The sequence below is a fragment of the Haplochromis burtoni genome, unplaced genomic scaffold (assembly GCF_018398535.1).
Source record: "Haplochromis burtoni strain Fernald_Lab_line unplaced genomic scaffold, NCSU_Asbu1 Contig_20, whole genome shotgun sequence".
Classification (NCBI taxonomy): domain Eukaryota; kingdom Metazoa; phylum Chordata; class Actinopteri; order Cichliformes; family Cichlidae; genus Haplochromis; species Haplochromis burtoni.
The window spans coordinates 739,581-760,679 of record NW_024582381.1 but is presented as its reverse complement, the minus strand read 5'-3'; the positions used below and the strand labels follow the sequence as shown (position 1 = coordinate 760,679).

At 37.8% G+C, this 21,099-nt stretch overlaps 1 protein-coding gene across 3 annotated transcripts in view; it reads left to right on the top strand.

The window, feature by feature from the left end:
* Positions 1-5,998: 5,998 nt before the first annotated feature.
* The window catches only part of mlphb (melanophilin b), a 41,727-nt gene continuing 26,626 nt past the window's right edge, over positions 5,999-21,099 (top strand). For all 3 annotated transcript variants that reach the window (XM_005939800.2, XM_005939799.2, XM_005939798.2), the window contains exons 1-2: positions 5,999-6,113; positions 8,921-9,093. In XM_005939800.2, coding sequence (XP_005939862.1) covers positions 8,969-9,093 — 125 coding nt within the window. In that variant the 5' untranslated portion in view covers positions 5,999-6,113; positions 8,921-8,968. The remainder of the gene's footprint in view (positions 6,114-8,920; positions 9,094-21,099) is intronic.

Sequence of the window (21,099 nt, the reverse complement as noted above, 5' to 3'; positions counted from 1 at the left end):
AGGTCAGTGAACAAACTACTCTCCATCATGGAAAACCCATCACACCTGCTCCACTCCAACACTTCTGAGGCAGCAGAGCTCCTTCTCCCTCAGGCTGATTCAGGAAATCATTCCTACCAGTATCAGGTTTGTTCACCTGTCACAGGATGTGACAGGTGAGGCATAAGATTACAAAGATATTTTTGTGTTTTAACTTCATGCAACTAGTTTTCTTACATTTATAGTGTACATATTGTTTTTAATGCAATTTGCACTTCTCTCTTACACAATGTCAAGCTTACTTTTACTGTTTTTAACTAAAATTATTTTTACTTGTTTCTTTAATCACATTTGTAAATATATAAATTCCTTACCAGGCACAGGTGACACTTGTATTTTAACTGTGTTATGTATTTTTTGTTTGTTTTTGGCTGTACTATTTTTACTCAAACTCTTTTTTCATGCTGCTGTAGCACAAAAACGTCCCCTCTGGCTTCAATCTGTCTGTCCATCTATCTATCTATCTACAGATACGGTTAGCCTAATTGTGAATACATTAACACAAGGAAGATGAAATTGTTCTCAAGAATTCATATCCCCAGTGGACAGAGACAAATATCATAACAAAGCAGAAAGAAAACTGCAAAAACAGGTTAAAACTTCAACTCAGAGATGATCCAGTTAGTTCAAGTTAGTCATTAATGTGATGCTGCATGCTTTGGATTATATTCTATAAAGAACTTAGCACTGTCACGACCATTTATTTAAGCTAACTAAAAGACAAGATGACTTGAAGTTTGTATCTGTTCAGAAAAACACAAGACAAAGTAGTGCAGCATGTAAAAAAGACCCAGCAACACATGATGAGGTCCATGGACACATGCACACACACACACACACTTGGACACAGAGACTCAGCTGATACTTCATCAACTTTCAATTTAATATAGAGAAAAACTTTCAGTGAAGGCATGACTCCCTTAAATTCCAGGGCATCTGAGTACGTTTCCTGCTGTTACAGGCTTATCACAGCATTGAAAACAGGACCTTTCCCTACATGCTTTCCAGTGTGTACAGGAAACAAGGCCCAGAACTCCTGAAAAACCAGGAAGAGATAATCAACAGGTCCATGTCAAAGTAAATTCTTAATCAAAATGGGCCTAAATTCAAACAATAGTGAGAAGAGGCATAAGGAGAAATTCTTTCACTCTTTCAAATAGTTTTTTTCAGTTTTTCAATCCAGATTTTTAAAAAGGTTAAATGGGGTCATGATCTCTGTGGCTTCAGTTAAAACTTAAAAGTTAAAGTGGAATAAATGCAGTAAGAGGTATTTATCACAAACTGTATATAGAAAGACTTCTTCTACATTTAAAAAGTGAAGCTGATGTTCAATTGCCTTAAATATGCATTCTTTCTAATGACCAGAAGAGGGCAGTCCATATGATTACAAGTTGTTTATTTTTGTTTGTTTGTTTTTTAATGCTGATGCATTTGTAGGATACGTGAATATTATTATTTTTTTGGGACTCACTCAACAAAAGATGTCTTAAAACTAAATTAAATAAAGGCCACACACTAGTAGGTTGTTAAGAGCTGCCATTTCCATACCTTGATCTAATCAATGTTGTTAGCTAACATGGCTTAAATAAAGACAGTACTTTAACATATGATTTACTGATTAAACTGTCTATTGTGGTGATGTCAAAATAGACTGTATAAAAAGATAGACATATCCAGCATGACATGAACACAAGTCCCATTGAAGTTAAGACATAAGTTGCCAGCAAAGCATAACCTGTTTAATTGACTGTTGTAGGAATTTGTCGATAAAACAATTTTTTATTATTATTTTTTTTACTCCGGTAAAGGCCTTAATTTTTAAAAGGCACATCATAACATACTCAGTTTAATTTTAACCTAATAAGCTATTAAGCTCATAAAGTCATTAGGAAAAACAGCTGTGTGTCACGGCACTGAGTCTGCGACCGAGTGCTTTGTGTTTGTGTTTAATTTATAACCCTTGATTATTATTATTCCTGGTTTTGAGTTCTCTTGATGGTTTTTTGTTCATGTTAAAAAAAATTTCCTGCTTCCAGTTTCAGTTTTCTGTACCTTCTCCGTGTTTCACATCTGGTTATTTTTTGTCTCTGTGCTTCATGTTTCCTTTTTTTCCAGGTCTGTCATGTTTCTATATCTTACTGTCTAGTTTGCGTCTTTGTGAATTGTCTCATTTTTCCTGTTCTACAGTCTGTGTCCTGTGTCTATGTTTTCAGTTTTGCGTCCCCTTGGTCTCATTATGTTTGATTGGGCACAGCTGTGTTCCCTCCTGTTTCCCATTCCCTCGTTACTGCCTCTTGTATTAAAGCCCTGTGTTTTCCTTGCTCTGTGTTGTGTCGTTAACCTCCATGTATACCCGCTCTGTGCTGTGTGTTCCTGGTGAAATTCTAGCAAGTCCAGTTTAGTTTCTAGTTCATGTTTGAGGTTTTTGGTTTATTTTATAAAGTTAATTTCTTATGACAAGTTTCTCCAGAAAATAAAGTTGTGTTTATAGTTTAAGTCCCATCTCCTGCATTTAGGTCTAATCCTGCCTGCCACACAACACATATGATGAGACTATAGAGCATTATCTCAGAGTTCCATGTAGAATAAATAAAATTTACAGATCTGATTTTTGTTGTTGCTCTTTTGTTTGTTTGTTTGTTTTTATAGTGTGACACAAAATTAGATCATGGCAGATGGTCAGAGAAGTTGTCCCTTTGAAAAGAATGCAAGTTCAGTGTGCTTCCAGCTTGAATTCACTTTTTAGACCCTGAAGCTACGTCCCTATTTTCTGCTCTCCATGTGTCTCCCCCTGCTGGTGATTATAAACAATGCATGTTTAAGGCACTTTTGCATTGACTTCAAACTACATCCATCATATACCTTCTATGCAACATAGACACACATACTTGCGAATTATTGCTAACTGATTACAAAATTGGTAGAATTAAACTCATTAAAACCAACTTCTTGAATTTTATTTATCTTGCAACAAATGGTAGCATTTGTCAGATAAGACAATTAAATTTCAAAAGGTAAATACAGCTGAGATAGTTCAAACATCAAGTGAAAAATTAATGGTATTTACTGGTGTTTATTAAGGCTGCTTAGTTTGTTTTAAATATGTGACCTTAATTGCATCCATCTGAGCAGATTTTGAAAGATCGCCATCGTGTCCATTTAAATACAGAAGATGAGAGGAATTTATAAACACAGCGTAGGTTGTGTTTATTCAATTGTACGAAAAGTTAGAGGATGATTCATTTTAAACTTACAGCATTGTTGCTAGACATTTCTGCATTCATTTGTCACCATATGTAACAAAGTATTAGTATAACAACTCACTATAAGTTAATAAATAAACTTTCTTTTTGTAGGACTTTTTAACACAAGCAACAGTCACAAAGTGCTTTACTGAGGTAAAATGATACAACTAGCCGGTACCAAAGGCAAAGTGAATACACATAAATCAAGCAACACAACACAAAACACAAACACCACCCTAATGCCTATATGAACAGTTGGGATTTCAGCTGCTTTTAAAACATGTCACAGAGTCAAGGGTGTGGCGAAACAGACTCGGAGCAGTTCCATATTATAGGCGGGGGCCTAACCTCATAAGTCGATAGAGGAAAAACTGAAATTTAAACCTGACAGGAAGCCAGTGCAAAAGCTTTAAAAGCAAGGTGATACACGAAGACTTATGAGAGTGAGTTAAAAGCCTTACAGCAGCATTTTAAACAGACTGGAGATGATTAATAGATGCTTTATTCAGACAAAAAGTGCATAATCCAAAAATCCAAGCAAGAGGAGATGAAAGAGTATACAGGTATCTCCAGTTCATTTTTTGAGACTGTTCTTAGCTCAACAGTATTTCTTTAATGAAAAACAACAACAACAAAACCAAAAACAACAGCATTTTAGAGGCTTAATATAAGCATCAAATGTCAAAGGCTGATAAAAAATTAACCCAAGGTTCCACATGTTATCTTTCAGACAGGATGAAAAGGACCCCAATCACTATTTGATTTTGCCAATAATGTTTCAGGAGTGATAATTTGTCACTCTGTTAAGTGACAAAAAGTTATTTGCCATCATTTAAAATGGATAACTTGTCAATTTGTGAGGTTTAAAAGAGAGATATAGTTGAATGTCATCTGCAAACAAATATTAAGAATTGACTATACTACTATACTATGACCTAATGGGAGAATATACAATATAAATAACAAAGGACTTTCAGATCCTCGAGGAATGCCATATGTTAGACAAGCAACACTCACCAAAAGCTTCCCACAAAAACCAGATAGTTTGAAATGAACCAATCCAAAAGAGGGCTGGAAATTCCTATCATTCAGTTGAACTTATGGATCGGGATCTGATGGTCAATGATATCAAAGGCTGAGCTGAGGTCAAGCAAAACAAGGACTGATCCCTTACCTTATCTGCTTATCTGTAACCATCAAAATGTAATTTGAGACTTTTAGTAGAGCAATTTCACTGGATTTCTTAACTTTCTGAAATAAGAATGAAATTTGTGAGGAATATTGATCATCTCTTAATTGTGTCCCAACAACCTTTTCTATAGGGCTGGCCTTTGCCCCTGCAACTAAAACACTTGAAAAGGTGAAGCTTTCACTTTTAAGGCAAATGTCTCCATTTGTGTCACATTTTTCAGTTTCATTCCCACACTTATCAAGTGTTGGCAGACAAGTCGCAAACTACATGTAACCGCATCAAAATGATAGTGACCAAAACAGTCACAAGGTTTTCTGTGCTGCACCATATTCCTATGCCTATATATATGACTGGCAGAAACCACTTGCCAACTGTGTAGGGAATACACATTTGTCCAGATCAAAAGACCGGCCACTAAGCCTGTAACAGTGAGCCCATCATGGGCAATTAAAGTCCTCTTCAGTTCAATATTTGCTGGTGTATATTCAAATTGTTCCAAATTTGGCTCATCTTTGAACAGACAGTTTTTTATGAGCCAAACGTTATTCTAGTATGTAATGTGCATATTGGGCTAGCTCAGCCTTTCCATGTCTTGAAAGAAACTACTGTATGTATATATGGATCCACCCACTGGAATGTAATAAAGTCACAAAAATGTGAAGTGCAAAAAAATACTGTGTTCATGTTTATTTATTGCACAGGGAACTTATAGGGACTAGTGGTTGCACAAACAAGAAAATTGGATTGCTGAACCTGTCATATGGCTCAAATCAGCCCTTTTGGTAATACACACATGAGCTGAGGGAAGGAATGGGAGAGAAAATCCTATGTTTATAAGAGGAGAATGACATAAATGTATTACCAAAGAGAGGTCCTCTCAGTTCAGTCCCTGTTGATTTTCACATTCAGTTGGATGCTTTACATAATCATCTTGTCTTTGTACATTCTCATCATCATCTATGAGAAGTTTCTCCAAAATCGTGTGACTGTAATGATTTCAACACAAAATAAGCACTTCCAAGTTGTAGCTCAAAGCATAAAATGTTTGGCTTTGTACTTGAACCTGATAGCTTTCTGACAAAGAAAACTGATCCACCTGCTGTGTTAATAACAGGCCTACAACTATGTTGTGTTTCTAAGTACTCTTTAAACACGGCAATGCATCAATTATTAACAGCAGTGATGCTTTTTTTGGGGGGGGTTGCTTTTTTTCCCATGTTAGAAGATCAAGTGTTTTTCTTTTCAAAACTATAATGGAGGATATCAGGTATTAATTAAGTAAGGTTAATAGCTCTGTAGTCATGTATCACACTTTCTCATCTAACTCAGGATCCACTGCATGTGACTGGCTTTAATATATGATTACCATTATTGAGCTACTTTCCTGACAAAATAGCAGGTCCAGTATATTTGAATAATGCTATGGATGAGGCCTGGGGGGAGGGCAAGCTTAAAGCCAGACCTTTTGAAGTAAAGTCAAAGAAGGCGGAGAGGAGGCTGTCTCCCCGGCTTTTCTTCCTCTTGGTTAACAAGACATGTGATTAGCATTGCTGTCTGCTACTTAGTTTTTGCCCTGCAGTCAGCTTTGTCTGCCTTTAGAGGAAACACTGCCTGCAGGCAACTAAACCACCACAAAGGTAAGTCAGTGTCTTGTTAATGTGTTCATATCTCCTGATTTGTAAGAATCGTGTTACTTTAATTGTCAGGGTTTTAACTTGTGTCATTGGGGCAAATGTATGTCTTGAAAAGTTTTAACTTTTAATGAAAGACACATCTTTTATGTTTTTTAAGGTCAATTTCCTTTAATCTCCTCAGAGGTAGCATAGGTTGCAAAGAGTGTAAACTGACTTTATGAGAAATAAAGAACTTGTTTGCTATCGCTACAGTTTCTTAGAGCAAAACTATCCCAGGATTAATGTCTCCAAACCTGCTGTAAAACCTTCCCTTTGCAAACATAAGGATTGCTGCAAATCCCCTGCACCTGTTGAATACATTGCAGGAACAATAAATTCCCTGAATTTCATTTCAGAATATGTTCAGTTTACAGACCTCAGAAAATAGGATTATTAAAAGTAAAGTGCCATACTGATTGCTTTTGGGAATTTTTAATCTTCTTATTCACTTCTTTACAATGTTTACTTAATAGAGCACAGTGAAATCAGTAGCTCACACCCACTTAACAAATACACGTAGAGGTAGCATAGACAGCTCGCCTGTTAACATGTAAGAGTTTAACTGTGGGAAAACTGTGAGAAATGATGTGTTCATATTCTACCATTCCAATGAAACTTGTTTTTCTCTCAACTGGTGCGCTTGTTTTTAACATTACTGCCCACTTGCACAAGGAGAAATTAGATTTGGTTGGCCAGTCACGTGATGGAAGAGTTGTTCTTGCATGGCCTCTGGAAAACAAGACAATTATGTGACCATCCGGAACATTCCTTCACTTATTTATGTGTATCATTCTGTCAGCTTGAGTGGCCTTACCTCATCCTCTGAAAGTAATGCATTCTGAAACCGAACCATGTGAAATATTTTGTCGAGGCTCCATTATAACAGAAACTTGATTAAAATCCTGCAGTGATGTAATTGTTGAGCTGTGCCAAACCTTTCTGGATCACAGGACAGATCCATGTGGTTGAGAAGGTTTAAGCTCTTAATATAGTGGTCTCATATGTTTGGGCAAAACAGTGAAAAATGAACTTGACAGTAGATTTCCCCATAGGACATTGTTTTCAGCTCTTGAGTGACAGCTTGAGTGACTCACAAACACAATAAAGCTTTTCTATGAAGACAGGAAGTAAATGTACTATACTGTACAGTAAAGTCCCATTTTGAGGCCTTGAAACCTTAGAGCATTTTGACATTTGCCAAAAGTAATCACTATAGGGTGGAGTGCAGTATTAGTATCAGTATCGGTTAAAGCCAAGCAACAAGCCCTGGAGGTTTGAAAGTGACAAAGACTGCAGTTCTTCTACTGGACATTTGAGGCTAACTCCAAAAGCAAGTCAGTCACCACAGACTGCCGTAAAAATCATTAAAATGCCCAACTTTACAGAATATATGCCCCCTGCGACAAAAAGTGTTTTTGCTTTTAGCTTCTAGTAGCCCACATTAAGGTTTATTTGCTTACATTTCCAGTGGAGTTTGCAAACCAAACTTTAACATCTGTGGTCTACTGGGTCTTTGCAACCCACTGAGGATTATAGGCTTAGGTTTTAGTTAACATGTACTCAGTTTGTATAGAACGTCACTTGTATAAACTACCCAAGTAGAAAAAAACAGCTCTTTAAACAGGAAACACTCCAATTCCAAAACGTATGAGAATTCATTTCTTTCTGTAAATCTGCCCATTTAGCATTGTGGCTAAAACAAACAGGACACACACACTAGCTGGGTTGACGTTGACCTGGTGGATCTTAAAAACTGTAATAGTTGGTCAAGTATTCACTCCATGCGAACACCTTGCAAATGCTAGGTTGGGCCTTTCTTTACTCTCAAATAGCCTCAGCTCTAAGTGTCATGGATTCAACAAAAAGAAATCTGAAGTTCTTGTTGATTGCATGAACTTCATTTGTCATTTGTCCAGATTTGTTCCAGCATATTCCTGATTCTACTGGATTTAGCTCTAATCACTGGGGAGGCACAGTCTACTAAGATTAAGGTCATGTTCATGAAATTAGTTTGAGATGACACATTCTCATGCTGGTAGAAGCCATCGGAAGACAGTGAACTGTTACCACAAAGAGATGCACATGGTTAGCAGCAATTATCTGACAGGCTCTGGCATTCAAACCTCAAGTGATTGGTATTAAGGGGCCTAAAGTGTTCAGTGTAGACTGGTGACACAAGGCATAAATACAGCCTGAACCTCATCATATGCAACAATGCTTTTTAAAGCCAAAGCTGGCATCTGGAACTGGTGCAACTCTCAAGATTCAGTCCCATATGTCTTTTTGTAGCCACTATAGGAAGAGAACATTTTCAGCACATGCAGGGATGACTTAATAAATCTGAACCTGACCTTTAATATTAAAACAATCTTTTTTCTCATACAGTAGTGAGACAGGATATGTAATGCATATCCATGACATGCTGTTTGGTTAGATTTTGCAAACTGAGTTCAGTGAGTCAGTTCAGAAAGCTGTTTATTAAATTCCACTTCCACTCTCCACTCACACGTACGTTGGACTTGCAGGGACATTTACATGCAAACTTTGTTTAAAAAATCTGTTTTAAACGCTTAGCTTGCACTAATAAACATGACGTGATCATCCCCAAAGAATGTGATAGAATTTGATCACTCACATGTCATGATATAAACCTCATCATTCAGAGTTTATCTTAAACGTTACAATGCATGCAGAAATGTTCCTATATTGTTATATGCCACGGGGTGCTATTAATGCTGACTAATGACTTAAACTACTTCTGTTTGTTACAGCCCAAAACCCAGGGAGATTGCTAGTTTGCAGGCATCAGGTTCACAATCATGCCTGGCAGCACTGCAGGCAAGAAGCTTGATCTTTCCAAGCTCACAGATGAGGAGGCTCAGCATGTGTGGGAAGTTGTCCAGAGAGATTTTGATCTGAGGAAGAAGGAAGAGGACAGGCTTGGGTAAGTTCACTTATTTCTCTGTAATTTGTCATTGGTGTAGATGTCTGGCTGGTGTTTATCCAACTGAATTATTTGGCAGCAGTAAATCATAAACTGTTTAACATTATCTACCAATTTCAAGATGGTTGGACTTTTTCCCACTAATAGGTTTATCTTTAAAACTCAACAATAAAACAGACCCACATTAAGTTACACAAATGATTAAACAAATTGAATTAAACTTCTTTAAAATGAAATCTCTTCTACTATTAGATCTCCTCTTGCTCTTGTATGTATTCACCTTTATAATTTGACTTGGTAAATTATGGGACTTTATTCTGCTACCTTAATCTATCCCACATGCGTATGCTGAATAAGGATTACATGATTATTATATGTGAAACACTTATTCTTTTGACTTTCTTCTTGGTATTCTGAGACCACTGTATTGCAGTGTTCATTGCCTCTCAGTGACAAATGCTTCTGTTGATCCATAGAGACAGTTCATGTGTTGTTTTAAAAGTATGAAGTTTCTTTTGTTTTTTTCAGTGCTCACTGTTCATTGTTGATTATTTAGGAAATGAAGCTCTGCATCCAGTCATGCAGCTTTGCTTATTTAGTTTCGGCTCATTATTTTTGCACCACTGGCCATTTTCAGTCCTGGGGTGAAGAGTAAGGTGGTTTTGTTGAATCTGCTGGCATGTTTCAGTTAGGCCACATGTCATTTGGCATGTGCCCTTTGGTGCGTGGCTCACTGGGTTATGTGATTAATGAGACTGGGCTGTCCAGTGTGATCTCATTCTGAGGTGTTGCATCAGGGCATTTCGTCAAATGTCATGTGCATCATTACTCACAAGGTGTTTTTTAGCTTTAGTGCCTTAATGCACTGCCCTTGGTAAAACGGCCTGCATAACCATGACTTGCCTCATTTTTGTGACCTGCACTCTTAACCTAAGGATGTTGAAGGAGTTACAGTGGTTCAAAGTTTAACACCCAGGTGATTGTGAGTCCCATCATGTTTGAAACATGACTTTTCCACATTTTACTTTCACATTTTTGGCAAAGATTAATCTCCATTCAGGTCACAACAACTCGTTTAGGGTGTGGAGCTAAAACAAAGCCCCACCCTAACTCCAATCCTCCTCCTAATCCTAGATCCTGTGACCTGCTGGATGTGAAGAGGTTAAAGTAGTACCGTTTACACCAGTAGCCCACCCATTTATTCGTATTCATAAAGCAGAATAGCTCTAGCTTCTGATACATTTCAGATTAGACTGGCCTATGGTAGTGGAAACCTACAAATCCTCTACCTCCATGTCTATTTCATTTGTGAACTTTCACTCCATCCACAGTTCATATCATATTATTAAAGCTGTGCAGGGTAACAGCTGCTGAACAGACACCGGGCAAACCTGAACAGAAAGTTTTTGATGTGTGCCATTTTTTTAACTATGGCCGTCACTTGTACAGTATGCTGGGAATCTATTGCTCTAAGGCCTCAAAAATAGAAAGCAGACGAGGTGTATGCATCATTTTCAATTACAACATCCTGAATGATGATTATAGACTTTTTTCCCTCAATGACTCAAAAAACAGCTTTAAGGTTAACCAGTGCCAAGTCAGCACTAATTGCCTGTCAACTGGTCAGCCTCCTGTTCTTTTTCAAATTTGAACACACCAGACACGAAGCTCATATAAAAGCCTCTTTTGAAAAGCAGTCAAACACCATTTCTTTCTCCAGAGCGAGCAGCTAGCCGTTAGATGTTCAGTAAACCGCAGACGAGACACACACAGTGGTAAAGGGTGTGTGCTGTGCACCTGTAGTACATACACGTATAAGAGTTGACAGACATCACAAGATTTGTTTAATTAATTTTTCACAGCACTAACCTAGGTATATCACACTGTATATATTTGAGTGTCATGTAATCAGGCTGTGTTTTGCTTGTGTAGAAACGTGAAGTCCCTCAGTGACATTACACGAACACCAGCAATCAGGCACGAAGAGTGAACACTGCTTACCCAGTGGATTTTGAGTTTAATTCTGGACATTTATGTGTGCTTTTTGCAAGATTTTTGTCACGGGTGTGGTAAATTTTGGACATTACAAATATATGCCCACTACTAAAGCACCAGCATGTTTTATCAATTAGAAATTCAACTTTTTGGTTTAAAAAGAAAGTGGACAAAAAAATCTTTATTCAAATATAACTTTGAACAGAAGCCAAATCTCACATTACCTTTCACTGCACCAGGGCCCTCACATGAATAACATAGATCTCAAATCATGTTCCGCTATAAGATCTATTTATTCTTAAAATATGCATCCTCAGTCAGTTCGTTTGATGTAAATTGAGCAGATATGACACACTGACAGGAAAAAGCGAGCAGACTAATTTTGTTCCACATTCCCAACAGATGATTGAGTCATTTGATACTAATTCACTGACCTCCTGCTCACACGCCTTGTTGGCAGCATTGGCGGATGGTTTAGAAATCAGGCTATGGGAGGAAGACGTTTTACAGGAAATTTTCACTTCACCTGTGGATGATCAGTGCAGGGCAGCAGCAGCAAAAGTCCCCATTTAAGAGGTTAGACCACAAATGATATAACAGCCATTATTATTTTTTTGTTCCAACTTTCACAACCCCCCTTTTTTTAGGCAAAACAAACATTAACAAACAGTAATAGAAATATTGGCTAGGAATCTTGTGCATGGTTTTACCCTAAACTGCAGTTTCTTCTTTTGTCTACACTCGGCTTTAGAAAGGTTTCACACAGATGTAGTACCCTTTGTCTGCACAGACCAAAGTAAAGTAATTTGCAGACTAGCAGTTGCGGCAGATCAACTCGGTCTCACTTTGAAGATGTCACGTTGTTCTGTCTGTTCAGCACCACCTTAACAATGTAAAGCACAGATTAGCCTGTAGCATCGTTTCCGACATGCAAGGTGGTTCCAGGGGTCTCTCAATGACTGAAACAGGCATAATTAGACCACAGAAAAGTGCGCTCCAATTGGTTTCATCACTGTCGTGAGGGTAACAGAGGAAATGCCAGAGGAACGTCTTGCAGATGGAAGAAGTTTGCCTTTTAATGTGAGGCAGCAGTCTGAGAACCCCGGCCTCAGATGAAGTAGCCGGAGTTTGTACACTCACAGATGTTTTCACACCTCAGCAGTATAGCTCTAGTATAGTAGAATAGAAAGTATAACTTTATGCTATTCACATTGGTAGTGAGTAGTATAATAAGTAAAGGTGTATTTGCTTCTTATTTAAAAACTGTAGTAGGCAAAACTTTATGAAAGACATAACATTTCTAAAGAGTTCAGAGTGAGTAGTCGATCCTATAGCCAGAATTGTGATCTACAGTTTTTTTAGTATTCAAGTAACTATGAGTGTAATGTTAAAATCGGATCCATATGAATTCATGAACCTATTCCACAGACATGCGATTTAATGTGTACCCTTCCAGATTTTATCTTTATCAAAGTGTTTTCTTCCATGCCTGGAATCAGGACAGCCTGCTCTGTCATGTGAACAGTTACTGGTTTGAAAGAACTTATTTTAACCTTTCAGCATCCTCGGGGACCCCTGATAACTTGTGTAGGGGTAAAAGTGTGCTAGTATGGGGTTTTGTTTGTATTTGGGGGTTTCAAATCAAGTCTCATTCATTCATTTTAACATTAAAGTTTTTCTGTTGGAAGATTTTTCATCCTAACAGACCGTAAACCAGACCAAGTGGTGTTAATGAATGAAAACAAAACAGCACCAGAAAAGGCAAAGACCAATGTAAGATCATGTGACTGTGCTATCTGGCACCACACCCACCTTCTAAAGCAGGCATTTGTAAATGCTGTTGTTCCTCACGTTGAAAAGCTAAGAAGCTAAAGGGGTGTCCGAAAATTAAGGTTGCCACTTTTGCCTCACAGCAAGAAGGCTCTGGGTTCATATCCATGGGATGGCGGGGGCCTCATTGTGGTGCTGGGTTTTCTCCAGGTACCCCACCTTCCTTTTACAGTGGACAGGCATGTGTTAGGTTAATTGGTGCTTCTAATTTGGCAATAGATGTGAATATGAGAGTGAATTGTTGTCACTCTGTTAGCCCTCAACATATTGGTAACCTGTCATACTCTGTAGTGTACCATGCTTCTCACCCCATGACAGCTAGGAAAGTGTGTAGCACCCTTGCGAGTCCCCCAGACTGGATGGATGGTTCCTGACTCAGCAATAATGTAGACATATAGTGGATGGATAGTGCATCAACAGTTACTTCAGATGATTTTTTTCTGAACATATCTAGGCCAAGTCTCATCAGAATCACTCGTGCTAATTTGGAAAATTTGTGTATTTCTGCAGTTTATTATTTTGTTGTTGCAGCCAGAGAAACCTGAATTGTCTGGAGTCTGTTAAACAAAGTGCTTTTGCCTGTCTACAAGTCCATAATAAGAGTCTTTTTGTCACTAATTTACTTAGAATACATTAACAGTGAACCTTCGTGTCTCCAGTATAAATTACCCAAAATAGAAGGCAATGAAAAGCGGGATGGACACAGACTACAGGACACGACAGTTTTAACCATTTGGGTTGAGGTCCCTGCCAATGTTCTTCTTCAGCTAGTTGTTTTCCATTTAGATGAGCCAGTTGTTTGCTTCTCAGGCAACTGTTGTTTTCATCCGAGTCCTCTGTGGTCTATAAAAAGGTGCAGATTTTCATGTGGTTTACATATAAAACTGCCCACGCCTAAATCGTGCAAAACCACATCTACTGGATGGATCGCAAAATGAAATATTTTGGCAATGATTTATAATTTGCTTTGTTCACTAAAATAACAGACATCAACACACTTCCTAAGTGACAGACCTTTATTTTAAGTAATTGTGTTGTGTAAACTACAATCTCACAATATGTGTAGCTGTAAAACTTTATTTTTTTGAGTCACATCTTATTGTGAGAATTTTTAAAAAAAGCATGCAAAATGAGACAATAATACTGCACTAATCAATATTTTATTACTTACAGTAGATCAAATGACTCTGTGCAAGGAGAAAAGATTTATCTGGAAAATTGTTGTTGTTAACTTTACAAGGCAATGTCACTGTTTTGGTTTTTATATGCTGGGGGTGGCGGGGGGTTGTTCGTTTTGTTTTTTACATACTTATACCATCTCTCATTCTTTTGGTTTTCTGGTCTGTCAGTTTACTTTTTGGTTTCACTGTCAACACACATCAATCAGCTGTTTCAGCTGAAGTTTTCCTCTGGTGTAGTTAGTGTGTTTTCCCTGTTTCTCACCCAGCTGGGATAGCCTCCAGTCCCACGAGATTCAGAACTTGAGACGCAGTTAAGAAAAGGAAATGGGGGTATTTTTTTTGTCTGTTGTAAATAATGCACTTATGTAAAAAAGAAATTGCACCCTTCATAAGTTCTAAGCTCATATTTTCACCAAATTAACTCAATTCAAAACCCAATATTCACCGGGTTTTAAAATTAGGCAAATATAACATTAGATAGACACAACACGTGACATGAAACACAGTGGCATTATTTATTTAACAAAAATTAAGGCAAAATGCAGAAGCAGTCCAAGAGGATAACTGCAGTCAAATCAAATGCACATGATTTATTGAACATCAGTAGATGTGAGCACCTCTATAAAAGATTTTTTTTATATAGCATATTTAAAACAACAACGGCTGACCAAAGTGCTGTACATTTAAAATAATCAAAGGAGATTAAAGCATGTGAAGACATGGCAAAATTTAAGGAAAGAAGCATGAACTGAGAAGATTTGAATAAAAAATAAGACAAATAAAAGTTTGTCCTGATGTGAAGGGGCAGTTTCTTCCACAGTTTAGGAGCAGTCACAGCAAAGGCTTGATCTCCTCTGTGCTTTAATCTGGACCTTGGTACAGCTAGGAGCATTTGGTCCACAGACCAGTTGTATACTAGTTCAAAAGATCATGGGATCTGCACACCCGCATTGCGAGGTTGCAATGCGAATATAAACAAATAATAAAGTCTTAAAATTAATTTGAAAATAATTGGCAGCAACTGTAAGAATGCTAGTATGGGGGATATGTGGTCTAGGTGAGATTAAATGAACACATGAATAGCTCTCTCAAAGTCTCTGAAACAGGGGAATGGCTTCACTTTTGCAAGTAGCCAGAGATGAAAGAAACTGGTTTTGATTACAGAATTGATCTGTCTATCAAAGGTTAGATTACTGCCCAAAGTCATAGTGGTCACAGGGACCAAACTCAACGACCTCTGTTTAAAGCCATCCATGCCTTAACATCCTCCAAACAATCTAGTAAAACCTTCAGAGGACTTAAAAATTTACATTTCAGTGGTAGGTAAATCTGTGAGTCGTCTGCATAACAATGAAATGAGATGCCATATTGTTAAAAAAAAAAATTGAGCGCATAGGGAGCATAGGGGAAAAGGACTGGGCCAAGAATGGACCCCTGGGGGACCCCACAAGAAAGTGAGGGTTTTGAGGATGATGTATCCCCCAATATAACAGAAAAACTTCGGTGGGACAGATAAGATTTGAACCATTCCAATGCAGTCCCTTTGATTCCAACACAATGTACAACTGAGAGAAAAGAATCCTATGATCTAGGGCAGCATTGAGGTCTAATAGTATTAAAATGGCAATATCTCCCAAGTCAATAAATGTTAAAAGGTCACTGAAATGTCAGTTTCAGTGTTGTGGTGAGTTTTAAAACCAGACTGAAATACTTCACTAATGCCATTTTTATCTTGAAAGGTCTGGAGGTGAAGAAGGACAACTTTCTCCAGGACTTTAGAAAGAAAAGGCAATTTAGAAATTGGTCTGAAGTTGGATAAAACTGTTGGATGCAGATTTTGCCTGACTGAAGACTGCTATTGAACATGGAAATCAAACTCATACTCCATCCATCCATTTGCTTCCGCTTATCCTTTTCAGGGTCACGGGGGTGCTGGAGCCTATCCCAGCTGTCATAGGGCGAGAGGCAGAGTACACCCTGGACAGGTCGAAAGTCTGTCGCAGGGCTAATACACACGGACAGACAACCATTCGCGCTCACATTCACTCCCACATTCACACCTATGGGCAATTTGGATTAACCAATTAACCTATCCCCACTAACTGCATGTCTTTGGACGGTGGGAGGAAGCCGGAGTACCCGGAGGGACTCATACTCACATTATCAAAAACATCTTTCAGTAAACAAGATGGAACAATATCCAGAGTACATCTTGTGGGTTTCAAGTTGTTGACTACTTCATTCAGTAATGAAAGTAGAGCACTTTGATTTTTTCTTTTCATTTCTAAGTCCAGATCTCAACCAGACTGAAATGCTGTGGTAGGACCTTAAGAGCGCTGTGTATAAATGAATGTGTACAAAGTCCAATGTCCTGAAGCAGTGTTGTAAAGAAGAGTGGACGAAAAGTCCTCCACAATGATGTGAAAGCCTCAAAGTCACATTGAAAACTATTATTCCAAGTTATTGCTGCTAAAGCTGGTTCTAAAAGCTGCTGAATCATGGGGTGTGCTTAATTTTTCATTCACTGCTTCTTCAGTTCGATTCAGCTTTTGTTAAATAATCACAGGGTGTAATTATCCCACGTGTTGTTGTTAAACTGAGGTTTTATTTTTATATTAGAGACTTGTAAGCAGATAGAACCAGATAATTTCTTTTTAGGTATTGATATATAAAACCTTAGATTTGTAATATGATACACTGCACTTTTAGTGTTTGTTTTATTTTTAGATGTCTCCTTTTTCACGTATTTCAAATAATTAGGTCAGTTTCTGTACTCCCAAAAAGTACTCCCAAAAGCTGAGGCTGCAGCCCGCTTGTAATAATTGGTTCTATGCATGCATGTATCTATTGTCTTGGATTTTAATGATGAGAGCACATATCCCTAATATCCCTACAACCTGTCTTAGGCACAGAAACCTCACACGCCTGCTGTTTATGAGGAGAAGCCAATCAGAGGAAAGTTGACCTAAAGTGGGTTAGCGCTATTTCAACAGACTGTTTAAAAGTCCAAAGGGCAGCATCTGCTTCTTTCCTCAGAAACTATTATTTTCCAGCCCTAATCCTCTGTGTATGGGTGTCACCCTCCCTTTTTATGTCTCACTCCTGATCTTTTCCAATTGCTTAGATCTAGTTTACAGCAACTTGTCAGATAGAGCTGAGTCAGCAGGAGAAGAAAAGATGATGATGTTACTAAGACTCTCTACACCAGCTGAGTTAAGCTAGACAGAGTCAGATTTATGCGAAGAGCCACAGAGAGAGATCGCCATGTATGGGAACAGGCAGACAGCTATGAGGACTAAAGTAACTAACTGAACGCCTGGCTGCCGCACCCGGATTCCTGAGCTTTGCCGGTTAAGCAAAAACTCTGCACTACCTGCTTTTAATCAAATACTGGAGAGTGCTGGGGAATACAAGAAATGTTTTCTATAAACACATAAGCATTTAAGCATAAAAATGCTTAAATGTTTAGAAAATTTGTTATTTCATTCATCTGTTGTTTTTATTTTCTTCGAAAATGAAATGCCTGTAGCCTATCCTAGCAGTCACGGGCCTAAAGGTACCAGAGAACCCAGGTGAGCACAGGGAGGACATGAAGCATGCCCACACAAAGGCTGGGTCAAATGCAGGACATTCTTGCTGTGAGGGCACAGGGCTAATGCTGCATCACTGTGCTGCCCAAGTTATTTCAACTATTTTTATTAAAAACAATTTAATGGCCCCCTTTGTTTTACTTATTTTAATACTTTTATAAAATAAAATATCACTGAAGAAAAATATAACACTCTTTGAATCTTACTGTTTACACTACAGAGGTACATACAAATACTCTGCATATACTTGTGTTTAATAGCGTTTAAATATTTAGGTTCTATTAATCTGGATATTTACAGTTTATTGAGAAATGTTTTTACTGTTAGTACTAGTGAATATATTATTTATATTAGCAATGTGTCAAAGTTTTGTTAGCCTTTTGCTTATTGTTGGCAGTGCTTTTTGTATTTATTTATATTACGTATTCAGCTCGGTACAATTACTTTACAGTACAGCACTTTGGTCCTGTGCTGGGTATTTTAAGGTTCTTTATAAATAAAGTTGAATTGGATATTTTATGACTGTGCAGCATTCCTTAAATGATTAGTTCATGTATCCAATAATACCTGTAAAATGTAGGCTAGTTATTGACTAGCTCTTATATATGGTCACTTTCATACCCACCAGTGAGACAGTGGGACAGATTTGACTATGATCATATCTGAGTAACATGTCCTTCTCAGATAGCAGTAAAAGGTGTGTACACAGACTGTATATCAAAGATGGACTTGCTCATTTGACCTATGACCTCAGTAAACACTTTTTCTGATTAGAGCATCAATAGCTAGTGGTCCTATTTAAAGCCAAAAAGTACTTTAGAGCAAGTGCAGCCTGTAAGTGCACAGGTCCCTGACATGATTATTGAAGAAGATAAGACAAAGCTCATAGTTAAGTCTGTTTGGAGAATTGGACCCAATGAGAAGATCGGCTTAGAAATCTAAAGAGTGAAATAGACAAATCAACAAAGACTGAGTGCACCAGTGTGTAGTCCTGCTCAGCTCTACTGAAGAATCAAGCCCCTTTTCGCTCATTGTTTCAGCTATTTGATCTGCAGGTTATAGTTTTGTCATAGTCTTGCTACTGTAAAGACATTCAACAGGAAACATGAGCTGAAAATAAAACAAAATTAATGGTACCAAGCTACGGAAGGACAAACTTAGCAGCAACATTTCTAAATATTTTTCTCAGGAGCCGATCAAATTTTCGAGGTAACCGTTCAAATGGCTCTTAATCAAAACCTTTTGTGCTGTTGCTGAAAGTCTCCATTGCCCTTAAGTATATAAAAAAAAAACATTAACTGATGTAATTTTGAATAATTACCATAGAAACTTGTGAAGTGATAATTTCTTGTGCTTTCACGACCTTCATCAGTCATTGGAACATAAAGGTCTTGTTGCAGTTTTTTGGGAGCTCCACTTATAAACTTCTGCTATCCTCCCCTCTTTGCATGCTGCTGCACTTGTCTTTTGATAGTTGACTTTGCAAGTCATGCCCTGGTGCTTGGCAGGTATGGTAGTTGCCTACAGCACACATGTGTAGTTGAAATCATAGAAGGGCATCTTGTATACCAGATTTGTGGGATTTCATGTTTCAGAGGAGGGTAGATTTAAGAGATATTACTTTTAAATCGCACTGCTAGTGGCCAGCAGCTGTTTCTGCAAAAGGTTAAAAGAGGCTTACAAAGTATCCCATTCATCCCAATGATCTGGGCTATAATTTAAAAAGCATGGCCTTTAAAAAAAAAAAAATCTTTAATAAACAATAAGCATCCAGACTCCGCCCATGCTGTGTGACATTTGGGAGTTGTTATCTGAATTTTTCCACCGCACTACTGTCAGCATCCTTCAGCACCGAGTGAAGCTGTTACTTATCCAACAATCAGCAAAAGTCTGAATTAAAAATGTTGCAGAACAAAATGATCTGACTCAAAGCAATGATGTCATTGTTAACACACATGCAAGCAGATTCCAAGCCACGCAGAGAAGAGGAAAGATTTGAACAGGAAGAAGGTTAAAACTGATTAAAACTTTACAACAATAACAATATCAAAAGTTTGATAATTACAGCAATTACAATGTAATTTTAACAAAAAAGTCACAGTGAAACATTTTCCTCTTGCTAGAATTTTCTCCCGTTACTGGCTTTTCAGTGTAGCAGGCTGACATGATTATTTTTGAAAAGAGGTGCCAAATAAAGCTATGTATTGCCATCCATGTGCTGACAGCCATCTCTTTACTCGTGTTAGCCAAAATTTGACTCATAAAATCTTTTTTTAATGCAGCAGTATGAGGTTTGTTTTTGCAGCTATAAAAACACAAAGTGAGCAATGAGTTAGAAATTAACCTTCAAATCTCATTCATGACAGCTAAATTTTTATTATTTGAACATCTGGGGGGAAATGTGTTTTTTAAATTGTCTCGGACTCAGCGGTGTAGGCTATGGTTAGCTTAGCGAAGCATAAATACTTGAGTCAAAGGGGGGAACTTTGTCCGATGGTGTCCAGGGACACAAAAATACACCCAAAGCAGCAGCAGCTAATGGTCCACAGGATTCATGAGTTGAGTATTTTGGAAATGGCGTGAGGGAAGTCCAGTTCTGCCGTAAGATTTTTGATCAACCAAAGTACAACCGAACAGAGTTATGAATGACCTAGCATCAATGAATGGCATCAAGACTTTTTTTCAGACGATGATCAACCACATAAAGGAAACACAAAAAGCTAACCGTCTTATGACTTTAACTGTCTGCAGGTATGTTAGAAGCATTTACAAGTTGGCTATTTACTATGACCTCAACCAATAGTAGCAAGAGGATTTTTTGTATTGTGTAGAAATGATTGATAAGACAACAAAGTCAAGGTGTGTGTTAGTGTAGTTCTGCAGTGTCTTATTCTAGATGTTGGATATGGACTGTCAAGAACTGCAATCTGCAGAAGGACTGATCACATGACATGGAGGCTATTTCACACAGATATGAATATAGGTCTGTTTTGTCATGCCCTTGAGCACAAAATGGCTCATAGTTACTGAACGTAACCAGTGTTGCAATTTGTGATGGCCAAACCCATCTCCACACTCTAAAGTTGGTAACTCTTGTGTATTTTCATTTCTTCATTTGAACACAATAACACACTTTAGTTTCCAGTAAGTTTATTGATTGGTTTGGATACATTTGTTCTATTTGTAAGCGCGCACATATAGTTTACTTATTCATACCAGTTCATTGCTTTGTTTGATTTTTAACTAACCTTTGTTTCTTTTACTTCTTACCTGCCATGATCCCTGGGAGTTGCCAGACAAAAGGTGATGGCGAGGGTTTGAAGCTGTTAAATACAAAGAGGGATAAATGGACGGCACCACCACTTCCTGCTGAAGGGGAGAATGTATATTTCCTTTCATTAAAAAAAGCT